A 20,364-nucleotide genomic window follows, 5' to 3' on the forward strand; every position below is an offset into this window, starting at 1 on the left:
TTGTGTGACTCGACACTTCAAACACAAAATTCATATTAAGAAAACTCATATTTGTTCAAGCAGTTACAGCAACAAATGATTTTCAACAATTTGACAAGCATGAAAAAGATAATAAGCATGAACTTTGTTGTGATAACTTTTTACACCTTTTCCTCGAACGCCAACTTAGTTGTAGGGGTAAATTGTTGATAAATCAAAGAATCTTTGCATTCAAGGAAAATAAACCATTGTTGTCAATAAAGTAGGAATATGCGACTGTCATAAGGTTATAAGTTAAGCATTCTTTAAAACCAGGTTTAGTAAATAAATATCTACATCAAGTAAATGTCTGTACCAAGTCAGTTGTTTTCCATTCGGTTAATGTGTTTTAGCCTTTGATTTTGCAAATTAATAAGGGACTTCCGGTTTTAAAAAAATTGTTTGAATTTCGATTTGTATTTGTTCTTTAATTTTTTTTAATGTAAATACGTCACAGAGGTCAAATTAAGAAATCATTCCTTCATGTCATGCTCTATGTTATTTTAACATGGGTAGGCATTATATTTGTCGATATTTTACACTGAGCGTTAGCGAGGTATAAAATGTGGTCAAATATAATGCCTACCCATGTTAAAATGAGCATAGAGAATGACAGGTAGTAAATATTTCGATTCTAATATGACAAATACAATATATTTATAGATCGAAGCGTACGAAAATAACGTTAGAATGTTTGGCTGTTTTCGTGTCCTCCCCGAGGATTCTGTATATTACATTTCTTATTAAAGTTTAAAACTACGAGCAGGGCAAATATATGTTGTTTGATAAAAATATATAATAAAAGTTTATGTTAGCTGCTTAAATGTAAATATTTAAAAGGATAACGATGGAAATAACGTTAACAAAAACAGTAAGTCCATGCGCATGTGTCAAACATATTTTTTGTGCTCATTAGAACACAGCTTTGTTAACAAATCGTAATAAGGACGTCATATTAGAATGCTGTGTAATTTCCCGATCAAATTATCGACTAAATATTGTTACGGCCAGAAATCGCCTTTAAATTGGAGCCAACAAAAGACACAAATCAATACTAAAATTTAACAATATTTATTATACAAAAGTTTACAAGAAGTATTTTACAAATATTACTGTTAACTTAACTGTCAAAATATGAGTCCACTCTTTTATCTGTATCTGTATCCGGAAATCTTTCGGAATCCAATCTGAATATTATGTGCACTACTAAGGTCACAATCCAGTATGCTGTTGTTTGTAGAATAAAAGTGTCAATCCAAATGCTGTGAATACTAATGTCTATCAATGTCTATGTCCAAGTTTAATTATAATTGTTTAACTTTAGTGTCTGTATATATACAGATGTGACGGAAAATTCTAGAACACGCTAGAATGGAACGTACTAGAAAGTTACAATGGAAGTTTCTAGTAAAATGTAGAAGTTTATATAACACATCTTTTATTAGGATCATTCTAGAATCATCAAATAGAAAGTTCCAATCATTCCATAAGTATCTGTGATTGTTCCAGTGATTTCTAAACTGCACAGTTATAGGATTATTTGGTAAACAACTATCAGGCCATACAACACAAATTAGGCCAACATAAATAAATACAATAATTACAATATCATAAAAATATATAGGACCGTAAATGTTCAGGCTTTAAAGTTATCTTTTAATTTATTGATAACCAAATTAATTGTTTAAACGATGTCAACAATATTCAGATTTTGTGATACATTATTTAATAAATAGCTTACAAGATTCGCTTATTTAAAGTAAAAATTCTAATCCGATGGCAACAATATTCAAATATTGTGATACAGTATTTAATAAATAATTTATAAGATTAGTTTAAATAAAGTTGACATTGAACGGATTGGATTTGAAATTTGGATTTCCATACACAGTGACATCATTATTTCTGACTGTGATATCTTGTTTGTAATTTTCCACGGTAACAGTTGAACTTCCAACCAAATCTTTGTATCTACAACATGTTGTCGTTGCTTGAAATTGACTATTTGATAGGTGTTTTATGAATACTTAGATGCTTAAATTAAATATGTAAGATTGTGTATATGTCAATGATATAAACACAAAGTTGACATGTATGCAATACTTTTTGTAAACATAAGATATATATAACATTGAGCTATATTCAACAGACTTTGACTAGAATAGATCAAGAAATGTCAAAATGAAAATCTTGTTATTTGAATGACATTTGTTACTTTGCTTCACTAAATAAGGCAATTTATAATCATCACTCATTTTTTATATTACCCCTCATATCATTTCTCTTCTTCTTTTGTTATAAAAGGAAGAAATTATAGTACAATAAAATAATATAAATTATTTAAATAAATAAAGATTTGTTTTCATTATAGTGAGTTCAAAACGAATTGAATAAAAAATAAATTCACCGAAAAAAACCAACGTTATTTTTCGTTAATTAGATATTGGAAGATGTGGCATGAGTGCCAATGAGACGATTATCCATCTAAATAATAATTGATAAAAGTAAACCATTATATGTCAAGGTACGGCCTTCAACACGGAGCCTTGGATCACACCGAACAGCAAGCTATAAAGGGCTCCAAAAATTACAAGTGTAAAACCAACGGTCTAATCTATATAAAATTTGAAATAAAATACGTCATATTATACACAAGTAAATGAAAAAAGTGTTTTGGTTAAGTATAATTTTTCTTCAGTGTGTATAATCTACCGTTTAGGAATACCAAGACATGTCTTATATATCAATAAAACTAATGTAAAACTTGGTGCATAAGGGGAAAATATTACTGTGTCCGTCCAGTCGATTCGGGGAGACATTTTCAAATGATTTATGATTTCGACAATGATGATGCTTTGATTCTTGATAAGGGAAAATAAAGTTTCTTAAATTTTTTATTACAAATAAATGCATCAAGTTTAGACAAACATTTCTGTCGAAAAAATTATTAATAAGTGTTATGAATATCAATTTTATTCCAACAACGTTTCTTCTATTTTAAAATCCATGTTATAAATACCTGCCTAAGCCTTAGATTTGTTTTCTCAGTCGAACGATTTTTTCATTTTTTCAAGAATTTTCAAGGAAAAACACATTACCCAACCCCCTCTTTTTGAAATCAAATGGTCGTTCCCTAACTGCTAGAAAGTTGTCCGCTAAATTGTGCATTCAATTCTATCTAATGAACATTTAAATGACATAAAGTTTACAAGTGTAAACAAATTCTATGAACAGGTAATTAAACAAGGTGTATGGATGTGAACAAATTTAATATGAAATCTTTGTTCATTACATTAAACTAATTGTTTGTTTTACTGTACATGGAGTTTGGTGTAAAAATTACCTTAGTTGGGATACGTAGTGTGATTAAAAATGACTCAACTATCCACATGTAAAGTCGGCTTTGTTGATATTCACATTTTTATATCATTGAAATACACACAATCTTAAATTTTCTTTCTAAGCATCAAAGTATTCATAAAACACCTATAAAATAGTCAATTTCAAGCTAAAACAACCTGATACAAAGATTTGATTTGGAAGTTCAACTGTTACCATGGAAAATTACAAACAAGATATCACATCCTAGAAATAATAATGTCACTGTGTATGGAAATCCAAATTTCAAATCGATTACGTTCAATGCTAACTTTATTTAAACTAATCTTATAAATTATTTATTAAATACTGTATCACAATATTTGAATATTGTTGCCATCGGATCAGAATTGATTTTGTTATCAATAAATTAAAAAAATAACTATGAAGCTTAGATCATTAAAGGTCCTTTATTTCATTCTGTCGATAACAGATCGTTGCATTATTTGGTTCCTTATGAGAAATTTACATAAAATATTTAAAATAACATAGATATTTATGGATTGAACTTGGCTTTTAAGCTTGCCTAATCTATAACTTTATGACAGTCAGATATTGCCACTATATTGACAACAAGGGTTTATTCCTTAAATGACAAGATCGTTTGATATATCAACAATTGACCATACAATTATGTTGGCATTCGAGGAACAAATGTAAAAAGTTATTACAACAAAATGCATGATTATCATAACAATCATACGTTAATAACAGGTAACTAAATATTTTTCTTCTTTTTTTATATTCAACATTTGTATGATTGCCAATGAGACAACTATCCACAAAAGACCAAAATGACACAAACATTAACAATTATAAGTCACCGTACGGCCGTACGGCCTTCAACAATGAGCAAAGTCCATATCGCATATAGTCAGCTATAAAAGGTCCCAATAAGATAATGTAAAACAATTCAAGCGAGAAAACTAACGGCTTTATTAATGTAAAACAAATTAACCAAAAACAAATATGTAACACATAAACAAACGACAACCACTGAATTACAGGCTCCTGACTTGGGACAGGTACATACATAAATAATGTGGCGGGGTTAAACATGTTAGCGGGATCCCAACGAAAATCATTTGTTGTTTTGTATTTTTCAATATTTTTCTTCTGTGTGTTTGCTGTTATATCCTCATACATTTCTGTATTTCCTGAAACTTCGTATCTCGTAGATTAATATAATTGTACTAACACTTTGTTGTAAATAAACTCATCATAGATTCCAGGACAAAATTTTAAATATACGCCAGACGCACGTTTCGTCTACAAAAGACTCATTATTGACGCTCGAATCCCCAAAAAGTTTTAAAAAGCCAAATAAAGAACGAAGTTGAAGAGTATTGAGATCACAATTTCCTAAATACAGCTAAGGTTCTCTATGCCTGAGTTAGAAAAGCCTTTGGTTTTCAAAAAATTCAAAATTTTGTAAATAGCTAATTTATGAAAGATATTCTGTATCATCTTCTAAAATAATACACGTCTTAAAGAACATATTCTGGGTACTGACGTTTTTTTCACCTCAATAGAGTGTTACAGTATTCTTTTATGTGTCTGTATGTATATTACTTTTAATGTCTAGTCTGGTAATTATGGATATCCGTGAAATGTGGCTCTGTATTTATACATTCTTGTCGTATTCTTGTTGATTTTTGGTAAAAAATTTGTATTCTTGTATTTCATTTTTTTCATAATGTGCTTTTTTTTATGTCTTTTAGTGTTTCTATGGTACATATCTGCTTGTTTTTTTATTGTTATTAAGATTATTACACAATGTTGACTGCTTTACCCCCATTTTTGAGATTTTTACCTTTTTTGGGTTTTTTTGTTCACACATCGTTGTCAATACAATAGAATTTTCTGCGACTGTCATACAGGTTTAAGGTTTAGTTAGCTATAACACCAGGTTTAATTAACCATTTCCTACATCAAATAATGGCTGTACCAAGTCAGGAATATGACAGTTGTTATCCATCCATACCTAAACCGCCCATACAAAGCTTTTCAATTCTTCAGATATATTTTTATTCTTGTCTCTCATTTGCGATGATTTATTATAATTTTCCATGTTGATAGTTTTTCTAGAAACTATGAATAATTTGTTTGATTGTTTATGCTTGTATTTTAGTATGAATTTGTATAACCACGATTTAAAGCTCACACCAATATCTGGTTATTTAGTTTCAAATGCATTTGCAGCATTATAACAAAACTGAACAAATGCATATCATATTTATAGTTTTATTTGCAAAAGTAAAAAAATCTACGGATGATGAATGTAATGTTCAGATGTTGTAATGTTCTTCTTATATCCTCCTCTTTTCTCAATATCCTGTAAAATAAAAGTTTTTTTAGTTAATTCAAAGAGAAATTTGTTTTTTGTTAATGTACGCATAAAATAAATGTAACTGCTGAGTATAATTGATATGGTCTAAAGTTACTTCATATCTGTATTATATTAAAATGAACTCTGAAAGGCTACGTAAGAAAAAATGGATTATAACTGGGTTTTTCTCTCTCTCAAAATTGCAACCTTATTTTATATTTTAGCAGATCGAACCAGTAGTGCTGACGTATCATCTGCTTGTTAGTTTCTTTTATTGTTAAATTGTAATTAAGTGAATGTAACCGAGTTTTATTTGTAAAATGCCTGTACCAAGTCAGGAAAAAGAAAGGATAAAAGTTATCTAAAATAAGATATTAAAACTCAAAAACTCAAAGTCGAAAACAGAACATAATATATGAATTAGAAAACCGAAATTTGGAGAAAACAATCCAATGAAAAGCTTGTGAATATTTATCAGACATATCCTACCCCATAAGAATGGGACAGATGATTTCTTATTTACTTGTTCCGTTGTTGGATAACGTCATAATTTGTCGGTTTTTATGTACCTTTCCTTTTTTAATTTACCTCGGATGTTTTAGATTTATGTTTTGAATTTTGGATATGTTTTCTTATATTTCCCTGAGGTATATTATATTTTAATCAATGAAATATGTATAACATGTCAATGAAATGTGACAAAATTAAATTATGGCAACGTTCCCTTATTATATTTATATACTCAGTGTAACATCTATGTCTTAATATGTCATCAAGCAAACGTTGAATTTTGATCATTATTCAACAAAATGAGAGATATGAAATACGGGTTACATTTGATAGGATAAAAATCAAAACCTACCTCGCTGACTCCATCTTGAACCAGATCTCCAACCTAAATTAGATCTCCTTCCTGAATTAATACCCGTGTGTTCAAACGTCCTAATCCACTGTTCAGATGACTGTTTCTGTATGGATCAACTGAACCGTATGCAACAGCTGCTCTTCTGTATCCTGGAAAATTAATAACTATTGTTATTTTTGGTCTATTATCATTCTTTATCTCCTGGATATATCTTATAGTATTTTGATGCTATGAAAAAAAGACGTTAAAATGTACTATTTGTTTTATTCTTATTGGCAAAGGAATCTGTACATGCTCAACGTTAAGAAAAACTAAAATTCGACGAACAGTATATAGAAGTGAAAACTGGTTGCTTGATTGATTGATTGTTTAGTGGCGAACGTTCAAAAAGCTACATTTTCTGAAGGAGATAATCATACGAGTATAATATATACAATGCCATACCCTATTTGTTCAATAGTAACTAACATTGAACTGTGAATGTCCAACCCTAACAATAGTTAATATAAGTAAAACTTAACAATATTTGTCAAGTATATTTGGTAATTAGACATATCGTTTGTAAAATCTTACTTCTGTGTCCGCCAATTAATCCACCTTGTAGATGTCCGCTATTCCAACCTCCGGTCAAACGTCCACTATTCCATCTATTAGTCAGACGTCCACTATTCCAGCCATTATTCAGACCATCCCATGATCCTTGATTGGAACTATAACTGCGAGCAGAGGCTAAAGTAACCAACATAGCAAGCCCGATAACTATTGCTAGTGTATTCATGGTTTCTGAAAGAAAAGAAAAAGAAAACACTTCAGAGTTATTACATAAAAATAAACTATGATAAAGAAATCTTGTATGTTTAACGTGTTATTTGATCGTGAATATAACAAAAGTGAGGCGTCTCTTTGTTATCAACTTTATTTCAAAAGAGAATTATATATCTGTTATACTATCTGAATCTTTTTAAAACGTTTTCTATTATAATAGATATAGGAATATAGGAATGAAAGCCAATGAGAAAAATAAGTTCATTATGAATCAAGTAAAAGATGTATATGCTTAGTATGAAAGGCTTTAAAACTGACAACAGTTGTTCCTAATGGCTTTGCTGCCTCCAATTGTTTTATATGCACAGCGTTATGACAACAGTCTTGATCATCTTGGAGAGGTATTTGAAACGCAAAAGAAAGTTTTCTATTGATCAAGTACAATACCAAATAAGATTTAAGAACTGAATTCAAAAGAATTATAGATAAATATGAAAGACACAAAACAATATACTTACATGGTAGTATTTTAGTTTTTGATGTAGTTGATTGACTTGTAAGACACAAATGGATAGAGAGCTCTGATATAAATCTTCTTTTATACTATTTTGTTACAAGGAAATATAAATTTGGGAATAGTAAAACCTAAAATTAGACAACTGAACTACGTAGGTTTTTTTATTACACCATCACAGGTTGTGAAGGTTATGACCATCATGTCAATGTCACTCGCTTGAGTAATTTTATAATCACATATGTCATTTACAAAAAATAGTTTCATTATAACGCATTCACTTTACTTATTATACATCATTGTAAACCAATACCAGTAATTAACATTTAATGTTAGAAATTAATAAAAACATAAAAACTACCATGAATAATTGGTATGGAAGTAACTTTATAGGTAAATAAAGGACTTTTATAAAAGAAAATAGTTTAACCAAACATCAAGTTTAAGAAATTCTATGTTTTTTTAAATATTGATGTTTTATATTACGGGGGCAGACCTAGTAAATGGATACAACTCTTACACATGTATTGACAGTCATTTGTGTGTTTTACCATAGCAAACTAGTTTCAAAAGTGATAAAGCACTTATGTTGAACACATTTGGATGTGAGAATGATGCAAACAGATCTAGTAAACTGTACATGTTACACACCACCATTTATTACAATTAGAAACTTCTCATTTTTAAGGATTAATAAGCAAGATATAAACAAATACCATGCAGACATAAAATACTGTAAAAAGCATCAGTGTCACAAGGAGTTCCAGAACGACTATACTTAATTAGTGTCTTCTGGAATACGTTAGAAACAAATCATAGTAGGTTTTGGGAAAAAGCTTTGGACATATGGATTAAACAATAAAGTTATATAGTTTTATTGCTTAGCTATTGCTCCAGAGTTTGTACTTAACTGTATATCTTTGGCATTTTTGAATATAAAAGGCATTATTCTAGATGGTATGATCTGAACATCCTAGTACAAGCTAACGCTTATATATAATTTACGTTTAAACAAAAGTGGTACTTTAATAGTGACAGACTGTCAAAACGATGAATTCTGATAGCGTCTGATATTATTGACAGGGGCTTTTGTAGTTTGAGGAGACTGAATTATAATTTCGTACTTTATGAAAGTAGATGAAGTGAGATGATATGAGTGGCTATATAAGTAATGAATAGTCATCATATTTTGACTTATTCAGTAACGCAAAAAAACAAGATCTTCTCTTTGACGTCACTGTATCTATTTTTAAAAATCAAAAGTCTGTTTAATATAGCTCAAGGATATATCTTTCTTATGTTTACAAAGCGTATTGCTTAAAATAATCATGTCAACTTTGTGTATATGACATTTACATACAATCTTAGATTTTCTCTGTTGGCATCAAAATACTAAAAAAGATGCATTTATAAAATATTGTACATATTACAACTTGTATAATGCAAAAATACAAATTATAAAATGTACAAAAGTACTTCGTACATGTTACAACCTGTACAACCTTAGGAGTTAAAAAATTTCAAAATTTTGTAAACAGTTATTTAATAAATATAACAATATCAATGATAATTCATGTCAGCACAAACAGGGCTGACTACTGGGCTTGTGATACCCTCGGGGAAATAAATCTCCACCAGCAGTGGCATCGACACGAGATAGCACATCCAATGTATAAAAATGTAAATAGTTTTGGAGCCGAAATTTTCAAAAACAAATCAATTGGCAAAATAAACAGATAGTATAGGTAAACATTTCAAAATTTGATTACCGTAGACCAATAAAGGTAACAGTAGTATACCGTTATTCGAAATTCATAAAATCGATTGAAAAAAAACCAAATCGGGGTTACAAACTTAAACTGAGGGAACACACATTACATACAAAAGAACTACGACAAAACAGAAACACAACACTAACATGTACATTTGTAACACGCACATAATAGAACTATAATAAAACAATGGCAATTCTACTGACTTGGTACAGGATTATTTTAGCAAAAATAAACAGTGTGCTATTTAACTTAATCACTATAAAACAAACAAATAACTATGTCAACAAAGAACAACACAAAGTCATATAAACACTCTAACGACTAAGCACATACGGAAACAATTGAGGACAAAAATAAAAGATTATTCTTATGCAACATTGTTAAATTTGTAACGATCATTTTGATGTGATAACTTCACCAATACTCATGACATCAATTCACGAATGATGCTATGAAAACGTACCGGAAATCGGAGACAGATTTAAAATGTTTGATCTGGCGATGTTTTCTGTCAGTTTCTATCGAGAAGATTAAATTAAAAATGGATGTCGGGAATATGTCAAAGAGACAACAAACAGACCAAAGAGAAGATAACAGCGCAGACGTATGTTCAGTTAACTTAATTTTACAATCATCAAATCACCAATTCGGAGCTTAAAATATAATACTGTTTTCTCCTTAAAATAGATCAATAGCAGAATTAATCGATGTATGAATACCGAGTCATGTAAAACAAAATTACAAAAAAAGAACGAATCAGTAAGGTTAATACTTTTCAGACACAAATGTAAAAGAACACTATAACAAATTATTAAGATGTTAAACAACATCAGTGCCTAGATTCTATAACTCTAGACAATCACGTATTGTTGGTGAAGTTGATATTGATCATTTTTCTACAGAGTCTTTGTATCTTTCGATGAACTGTGTAAGCAGTTTATTTAACTTTGCCATAAAGCGAGAGGATAGCCTAACCGCAAAACCAGGTTCAACTCATTATTTTTTCTTTAAATGTCCTGTACCAGATCAGGAATATGGCATGTATTAACTGCAAGTTCGTTTCTTTGTATGTTGCATTGTCGTTTGTTTTTGTTGCAGTTCAGTGTTTATGTTGTGTCGTTATTTTTCACTCATAAAGTTGACGTGTTTCCCTCGTTTTTAGTTTGATACCCGGATTCGCTTTCTCTTAATCGATTTATGATTTTGGGATAGCGTTATTCTATTGTTTCCTTTATGAGACTTCTTTTAGATAACCCTGAATCATCGTATTTCTATTAAAACATTTGTGACGTTTAATTAAGTCTTAGTTACAGCTACGGGTTCTTCTACTGAATGAGTTACGAAACGTAAATCTCATTTGAAAGGGAAATTGGGTTACTGCTACTAAAGTAGGGGAAATTGATAATTTTTAAAATTGTTTTTCAGGTAAAAAGCTTAAAATAATTCAATGGAAGCAAGGTATGTTGGTTATTTCAGTTCCTTTTGTTAACTTTTAAAAACATGCTGATTGGTATTCTATAATAATGAACTTTAAAGTGTATGCTACAATTTTGTGTTTGAAAAGCATGTTGAACAATTTGGCGTAGCGAATCATATATGCATTCTTAATAAAAACAACACTATATATATGTCGTATGATTGCCAATTAAGTAGATTTTCGATTAAAAAACAAATAAAGTAAACCTTAGCAACTGTAACTTACAGTATGGCCCTCAGTAATGAACAAAATGGTAAACATAAACCATATATGATATACAGCATCAAACAACAATAACTGAAGTACAGGTTCCCATCTTTATTTAGTCATAAATAGAATGTGGCTTGGTTTAACAAATTAACCCATATCCTGGGACTGTGTTCTACCTGAAAAGTTGTCTCATTGGCACTCACACCACATCTTCCTATATCTATAAACAAAAACAATACCAATCACTTGAAAATGCTCGATTGATCAGATCGAAACAAAGGAAATGAAACACAACTAAAACTGAAATTTCACAGCTAGTGTGCCGTTTATAGTAGAGTTATTGTTACGGTTTCGATTAACTTCATCAACGAGTTAAAGACACACATGCAACTTGCAAATTACCAGGTATCTCAAAAATACGGTTTTGAAATCACTTAGAGTTTTTGCAAATTTATTATGAAAATGCATATTTTTCTCAAATCGCAAGAAGTGTTTCATGGGGATAAAGAAAATGTGTGTTAAGTTGAATTTAATGTGTGTTAAGTAAAATTTAGAAATAAAAAAATGTTGGCATAAAGAAATATATCTATATTTTTGAGACTGATCTTTGAACTTTTACTTCGGTCTCTAACTCTAATTGTTTTAACTGTTAATACTTCATCATTATATAAAACTGAATGCTTAATAATAGATGTTAGTTGTATATGACAGACGTGCCCATAAACATAACACAAAAGACTTAACATCTAGCCAATGACATTGATCTGTTGGTCATTGTCGTAACCTTTACATATATAATTGTTTATTGATCTACGTAGTCTACTTGTGTTATTTTGGTTTTCAAAAATCCCCATTTAGCAGTGTTTCCTTTAAAAAATAGTATAAAACCGAAATGCTATTTCAGTGTTCTTCATCGCATATCGTATTATTCATCAAATACTTTTAGAAAAGAAAACACAGGTAAGTAATTTACTTTATTTGTTTATATCAATTTAGAAAATGTTTACCATTTCAGCTGTTTCAATCTGATATTCATTAGAAGAAAAAAATTTCGTACAATAAACATTTTTACGTATAAATTACCATCAATTTTAATCGTTAGATATTTTGTGAAAAGAGTCAACGGCAGACAAAAGAGAGAAATCGATTAAAGTGAGTACTTAGTTTTATGTACCTTTTCGAAAAGTTAATAATTTGTCAAACGTTTTTTGTTGTGTCTTATATATTAGCAATGCACACTTTTTATTCGATTTTTTACATTTTCTTATTGATTTCATTTGCCCTGTTGTAGCATAAATATTTATGTTGTAGCTGTAATCACAATTAAATTGATATAATATTTAATAATTTAATTTTTCCTTTTTTCAGAAATAATGAATACCTTAGTTTTTGCTGTTATGCTTGCTGTGCTGGTTGTTTCAGCCACTGCTAACAGTTATACTCAACGATCACAAGGATCCAGAGTTTTGGGAAGTAGATGGAATAGTAGACAGCTTAATAATGGATGGAATAGTGGTTGGAATAGTGGACGCCTGTCAGGGGGATTAAATGGCGGATATCGAAGTAAGTTATATAAACTTTATTCCATGTAATCAATAGATTCACAAATGTCCATTATTGTTGGTTTATAAACTACAATTTCGTCTTCTTATCCATACATATTCCACGTTCTTTTTTATATGACGAATGTTGACCAACAAAAGTATACTAACCCCTTTCATAGATGTAAGTCATTCATATGAGCAAGTTCTTCCGACATTGGGTCCATTCCTAAAATTCAAAACATAAAATGAAATAAATAATGTTTTGTATTATTTCTTTAATGTTAAGAACAAATTTCAGAATAGTCAATAAATATTGTAATTTTTTAATGAAAGAATGCATGAAACATATTGCCATTGCTTTTTCTTAAACGTTTAATATTTTTGGACGTTATGTTGCTATCGTATTACTTTATTTCAATTATACTTTTAAAAAAAAATGGGACGAAAGATACCAGAGGGACAGACAAACTCATAAATCGAAAATCAAACTGACAACACCATGGCTAAAAAGAAAAAGACAAACAGACAAACAATAGTACACATGACACAACATATAAAACTAAAGAATAAGCAACACGAACCCCACCAAAAACTGATGGTGATCTCAGGTGCTACACAAGGGTAAGCAGATCCTTCTCCACATGAAGCACCCATCGTGTTACTCATGTTATAATAATTTATTGTATATGAAAAAAAAAGATTATAGAATAAATATCAAACATGATTTTACTTCTGTAGGACACAAAAGAGCAGCTACATATGATTCATACAGAAGCAGTCATTTAGACAGTGGATTAGGACTTTTTGACAGATGGGGACTTAATTCAGGAAGGAGATCTAATTTAGGGTGGGGATCTTATTCAAGATGGGGTCAACAAGGTAGGTTTCGAATATGCATCAGAATAAATTTTCGTAGCACCTCTGATATATCATATGTTGCATAATGTTAAATTAATCTTTTAAATGAGAGTCGGACATAAGTCTTTTATTATATCTTTATACTGCAAGAATTTTACCATTTAATCTTGTAAACTAAGGGGTTGTTATTTTTAAAAGATAGTACTCCCATTTACTTTTAATAAGGTAGGGGTTTATACAAATTTGATTTATACTTACAGACGGTATATGTTTATCATCGTCGACTTTTTAGGGTAGTTTGTCTAACGTATTTGTTATAGTTGATTTCGAATTAATGAAGTGAATGTAAATAACATGGAAAAGACGCAGAATTTAATTCATATGTGTATTCTGTAAAGATTTTTTTTTATTTCTATGTTAACAAAAGTTTTTTGTATTTTACAGGATAATAGGAAAGCCGAGGACACAAGGAGTATATTCCAAGATATGAACAATCATCCGGTTATTTTTACTTTCTTTTAATAAAAATTGTGTGAATTGATATGCCTCTTTTTACTTCTTTTTATTATAATGCAAATGCATGTCTAAGTAATTTCAAACCTCTAGAGGTAGGCTCACATGGACAGTTTAGAAATAAATCAAAAACACTTCATCATAACATTTATTGTTTTATCTCTTGGGTTTACATTCACATTCAATGATCATGATTATTATGCATGAGAGACAACGATCTGATGAGGCTCATCGTACACAGTCAAATAGCTCTAGATCAAACCAGACCTGAAAGAAGGCCACCAAGTCAAATTTGAGTGAGGCATCAGCTTTTATTATAATTCATCAATAGAATTGAAAAAATAGGTAACTAAACATGTATGTACCTACGCAATGACTAGAAGGTTGCTTACATCAAGTTGGGACTAACATCCTACCAGCAGTACAGTCGACCGTATGGTAAAAAATAACGCTTTATGTATGTTTTATATCTAACGCTCTTTCTAGTGTAAAAGAGGGGCGAACGAAATATACCAGACCTAAAAAAAAAAAAAAAAGGCCATCAAGTCAACTTTGAGTAAGGCATCAGTTTTTATAATAATTCATCAATCGAATTGAAAATATAGGTTACTGAACATGTATGTACCTAAGCAATGACTAGAAGGTTGCTTACATCAAGTTGGGACTAACAGCCTACCAGCAGTACAGTCGATCTTATGGTTAAAAAAAACCGGTTTATGTATTGTTTACATCTAAGGCTCTTCCTCGTGTTTAAAAAGGACCGAAAGATACAAGAGGGACAGTCAAACTCATACATCGAAAATAAACTGAACACGACATGGCTAAAAAAGGAAAAGAAAAACAGACTTATAATAGTATATAAGACACATCATATAAAACTAAAGACTAAGCAACACGAATCCAACAAAAAACCTGCGACCTGTCTCGTTGGAAATTCCAGTTTCAGAAAAAAATCGGTAAATGTAAAAGAGGGACGTAAGATACCATGGGAAAGTCATACTCATAATTTTGAATAAACTGACAACGCCATGGCTAAAAATGAAAAAAAGACAAACAGACAAATAATAGTATATAAGACACAACACATAAATTTAAAACTAAAGACTAAGCAAAACGAATCCCACCCAAAAACTGGTTTTATTATTAACAGAGTAGGCTTGATATTTGTTTATTGTCATACTAACCATTTGATACACCGTTTTTTTACATAGTAATTTAATATCATAGCATCATTTCACTAGAAGCCCGATTTCAGTCTGAAACGGTCATTTTGGTCTGATCACATCTTGATTGACTGGATTTACCGCTAGAGAAATTCGTCACGATATTTCAGATCGTTAAGTCGCCGTTCAGATCGATAGCCTCATCAGGTAAATCAGTTCGTTAAGGCGTATCAAGACGGAAAAGACTGAATCGTCTAGCGGGTTGTTTGGACCCGTTAAGACCATGTCAAACCAAAACAGACCATGGATACAAAGTTACGTCAAGATGTTGTCAGACCGTGTCCAGTCGTGTTCAGATTTTAATCATTTGGACACAAAACGAGTGAAACTTTCCCATTGTTTATCAGGGGTTGCTCCCCTTTTAAAAATATAAAAGTAAAATAAAAATTAGAAAGAAGACGGTTTATGTAACTGAAAGTCTACCACGTCCCTTTAATCATGTTAATTGAATAAAAAAAATATTCAATTTGAATTCTTACTACATCCTATTTAACATGTTTTGTATATTTTAAAAAGTAGCTCAAAGTCATACTGCTGAACAAACCGCCGCGAAATGACTAAAAAAAATCAACAGATTGCCGAAATAACATTTATTCATTGAATGTAAGCACCTGAACCTTAATTATATTAAAGGTTTACAAGTGATTACAATACATGTTTTTGCAATTACAGACTGTCGTAAGTGGTGAAAAATTTGTCGTGTTGACGCAATAGATCATTTTTACACCCTTATTAAATAATTACGGATGTCGGCCGTGAACACTTGAAAACTCGTGATCTTAATAATTATGTTTAATTAAATTTAAGATGTAACATTTTCTAATATTGTAAATGAATGCATTCATTTAACTTTTAATATTTATACTTCCACATAAATTGCATTTGAGTAAATTTGAGGCAGGGAAAAAAATATATATATAACTAGAATCTATGTCTTTTCTCGTTTTCCGTTTACTGTCATGCCATTGTCCGTTCATTTTTGCCAGACTCATGCGTTTGACTTTCCATCTTTATTTTTCAATTAGTCTATAATTCGAGAGCCTTTTATAAAAAAAATATTACATACCAGAAGACTCCGTTAAAAGATAAAGTTTGAATATTATAGCAGAAAAGGCCAGTGTACCTGAAGTACATTTGAAGACCAGGTTATATATATTACATGAATACAGCATAGTAAAACTGGTTTAATTTGAATTACTATATCCATTAAGGACATTTCCCGACGATAATTAATCAAATCTGACAAGTTTGATTAAAAACGGAAAAGTACGTACGCCCGTAAACGATTTAACGTTACCGTACCCTCTTTACTTGTCGCATGTCGGCATCTTCAAATGACAGATTTATTTTACACAAAATCGTTGACATGGTAGATGGACACTACAGCACAATATAAGCTGAGCTGGAAATTACAATTGGTGAGTAGAAATGAATAATATTTTAAAACATGCCTATCAGACATGATAATAATCAATGATTCGGCCAAGAGTTTGAAGGAAAGATGTTTACATTTGTTACATTTGTGCACACAGGTATGAATCGACTTTCTAATACACCACATTCTTGTACAGTAACTTGTTCAAAGGCAAAGTAAGAATTTGGGCTTGTAAAAAAAATTGTTTCTGTGTTTGGACCCCCCCCCCCCCTTTTTGGAAGATCAATGCATGATTTGAAAAAGGTACATATAAACTATGGTTTAAATCCCCCCTTTTAAAAAGGGCTGGATACACACCTGTTAATTGCCTAAACCATTGTGTGTATTCACAATGGTTTGGTTGTGGGGGTTGTGGCCTATTACCAGACCTAACCCCCTGATGGAGTAACCCTACTTATTCATATGTATTGTATGTTTAATAATGTATTGATAACTGTCACGTCCTAAAATTTGCATGAAATATTTGTCACTGGATTTTTTATAACTCATAACCAACCAATCTTCTCATGTATGTTACAATGATGATGTACCTATTTATATAGCCACCGGTGGGTGATGTACAATAATTATAACTTATCACATATTTGTTATGAATACCTTCAAGGCTTGGGTTTGCATATGCAATAACCTCTTAATTGCCTGGGGCAAAAAAAAGAGTATATTGATATTGTGCCCTGATTCCAAATGATGTGACAGCATTGCGTCCTTAACGACAATGTTTTACACTTATGTGATAAGAAATTTGAGACAATTTTTCAGGCATGTTTCATTAAATTGCAGGCGCGGAGCCAGAGGGGGGTTCCAGGGGTTGGAACCCTTTCTCTTTTTGAGGATCAATGCATTTGAATGGGGACATGTATTTGGAACCCCCCTTTGTCCTGGTTTTCAAAATGGCTGGACTCGTCCCTGAATTGTTATCAATGATTTGTTTTGCTCTAACTTTTGTAGAACTTAAACATATACATATATTATAACATGTTATAATCTATACATACCATTGCTTTGTCATGTATGTAGTAATATTTATACAAATTCTATTTTGAAATAAAAAAGTATTATTAAAAGAATTTGTTGAATTATTATTACTACAAATATGACAAATCAAATACATGTAGTTACTGTAAATTCAGAAATTATAAATGCTTGCATTTATTATTGCGAATTTGTCATTTTAGACTTAAATGCGATTTTATTTTTTAAGATTTTGTGAAAAATCCTGTTTAATTCATATAAAATATCACAAAATGCGTGTTAAGTTATTGCGTTTACAATTTAGTCGCATTTTTCGCAATAATAAAAACCTCACATTAATTTCTGAATTGACAGTAGTATATAAAACAGTATTAATGCTATTGACTTATTTAATTTTATACATGTTATAGAAGTCGCATGTAATACATGTTATAAATACTTAATTCTTAATGCATATTTTTTTTGTAGATAAGATATCTCATTGGTTTGAGCATGATTCCCAGCAAGATTATGAAGGGGCGGTGTCTTCAACCTATGCCAACATTTGATAAAAATATATTCAACCTATGCCTACAAACAAAATACAATAGGTGTTGTTATAACAATTATTAATTAATAAAAGGTAAAATACAGTCAGCATATTTAAGCATTAAATAATACTCTTTAAAAATTCACAAACAAAAATATTTAGTATACATTTGCAAAATTGTGTTGCAGTAAAAAATGGAGTTACATGTATAAAAAATTCTAAATAGACAAAAATTATTAAAAAAAAACTTGATACTAGCAAAATTAAGTTGAAATAAATATTAAATTATTGTAAAAATGAAAGACTATTTTTTTTTAAATTAATCACATAACAATACTTGTTAAAAAAGTGACAAAAAAATGTTTCAATTGTACAATATTTTTTTCCATTTTTTTCCCTTTATTTTGTTGTTTTAAATATGAAACATACTTTTAACAAGCAATAGAATATACAACTATAACATACTTCAACAGAAACTTTTTTTTAATCAAATTAATTTTGCAATATAAAATTAAAAAAAAAATATTAAAAAAAAAGATTTTTTGGTTCATTTACAGGCGGCAACTTTCCAGTTGGCACTATTTATCAACTTTGTTTTACAGATAGTTTAGAAAATTCAAGTACTATGTGTTTTTTTTTATTCATTACATATTGATTTGTGAGCTTCTGTCCAAGTTTGGTACAAATCCAGGATAGTGTAAGAAATTTGTTAAAATTTTAAAAACTTTGACAATAGAGTGAATGTAATGTTTCCTGACAGAAAAACTAAGTCCTTTTATAAGTAAAAACTTTCACCACAGAATGAATATTTGTGGACACCGCCACCGCCGCCGCCGACAGAATGTAGGATCGTTATGTCTTGTTTTTTTACTAAAGGAAAACAACATGACACCAGTTGCTTGTGCAGACGCAGCATCAATACATATATCTTAAAGTATGACTTTTGAGGCAATCATATTAGTGAAATTTGTCTAGTTCTCAAAATGTGTTGGAATTAATAGTGAACATTTAAAATAAATATTTTACATGAGTCAGTATCTATGAAATTCATGAGTTTCAATAGTGGTGTATGCCATTTTATTTTAAGGAATCTATTTAACATAAAATTGAATATTTTTATCATATATTTCTATATTATTCATGAAAATGGCACTCATAGATATTCAATATGACTGGATGATTGTTTCTTAAATAAAAATTCATAAAATCCCTTTTCCCCCATTATTTCATTATACTAATTTTAAACTTATTCCTTTATGAAATAGAGATCATCAATACAAACAATTACCTACATTTTCACTAGTACTTGTAAAAAATAATTATATTGAGTAGACATCAATGCTAGGTTTAAACTGGTTGTAGATTGATTAGTCCCTAATAATTTATGTTTTTATAACACTTAATCTGTAACAAATTATTCAACCTATGCCAACATTTTTTCACACAATATTATACCTAAATTTTAAAATGTTGGCATAGGTTGAATGAACCGAAGGGGCATATATATCATATATATACATAGGAAATATATAGTGTCACTAAATTACTCTCATACGGTACCTCATTTGTACCTGTACCTGTAAATTGCGAAACGGTGGATTCATTCATAATTTTGAGTTACTTATTGCAATTGGAAATAACGTTGATAAAGCTAACAGCATTATGCCATGATGTTGATGGGATGTTCTGATTGGACAAAAAGGAAATTGTGAATTGAACAAACAGCAAACTTGAAATTCATAGGAAAAAAAGTAGGAAATTGGAATAATGAAAATTCATAGTTTCAGTGATTATCTTACAATCATCATGATCATTGTCAATACTACAAGTGCATCATCATGATCATGATCATATATATATATCTGAATTAACCTTGGATAATTATTCATTTAAAATAAGAATTTGGATATAATAAGAATTTCTATGCTAACGTTGCTATTGTTGGCTTCATGTACCACC

At 30.1% G+C, this 20,364-nt stretch overlaps 1 protein-coding gene and 1 long non-coding RNA gene across 2 annotated transcripts; one reads left to right on the forward strand and one right to left on the reverse strand.

The window, feature by feature from the left end:
- Positions 1-5,626: 5,626 nt before the first annotated feature.
- On the reverse strand, positions 5,627-7,916 carry LOC134714316 (uncharacterized). The gene is made up of 4 exons (XR_010106541.1): positions 7,874-7,916; positions 7,164-7,373; positions 6,588-6,739; positions 5,627-5,731 (listed from the first exon to the last, which is right to left on the reverse strand). It is a non-coding gene; the product is annotated as an uncharacterized LOC134714316 (long non-coding RNA).
- A 4,283-nt stretch (positions 7,917-12,199) lies between these two features.
- LOC134714317 (uncharacterized) lies at positions 12,200-14,266 on the forward strand. The gene is made up of 4 exons (XM_063575554.1): positions 12,200-12,291; positions 12,700-12,894; positions 13,614-13,754; positions 14,178-14,266. The coding sequence occupies exons 2-4, from the start codon at positions 12,705-12,707 to the stop codon at positions 14,180-14,182; spliced, it is 336 nt and encodes a 111-aa protein (XP_063431624.1). The 5' UTR covers positions 12,200-12,291; positions 12,700-12,704; the 3' UTR covers positions 14,183-14,266.
- The last annotated feature ends 6,098 nt before the right edge of the window (positions 14,267-20,364 follow it).

The sequence above is a fragment of the Mytilus trossulus genome, chromosome 4 (assembly GCF_036588685.1).
Source record: "Mytilus trossulus isolate FHL-02 chromosome 4, PNRI_Mtr1.1.1.hap1, whole genome shotgun sequence".
NCBI lineage: Eukaryota > Metazoa > Mollusca > Bivalvia > Mytilida > Mytilidae > Mytilus > Mytilus trossulus.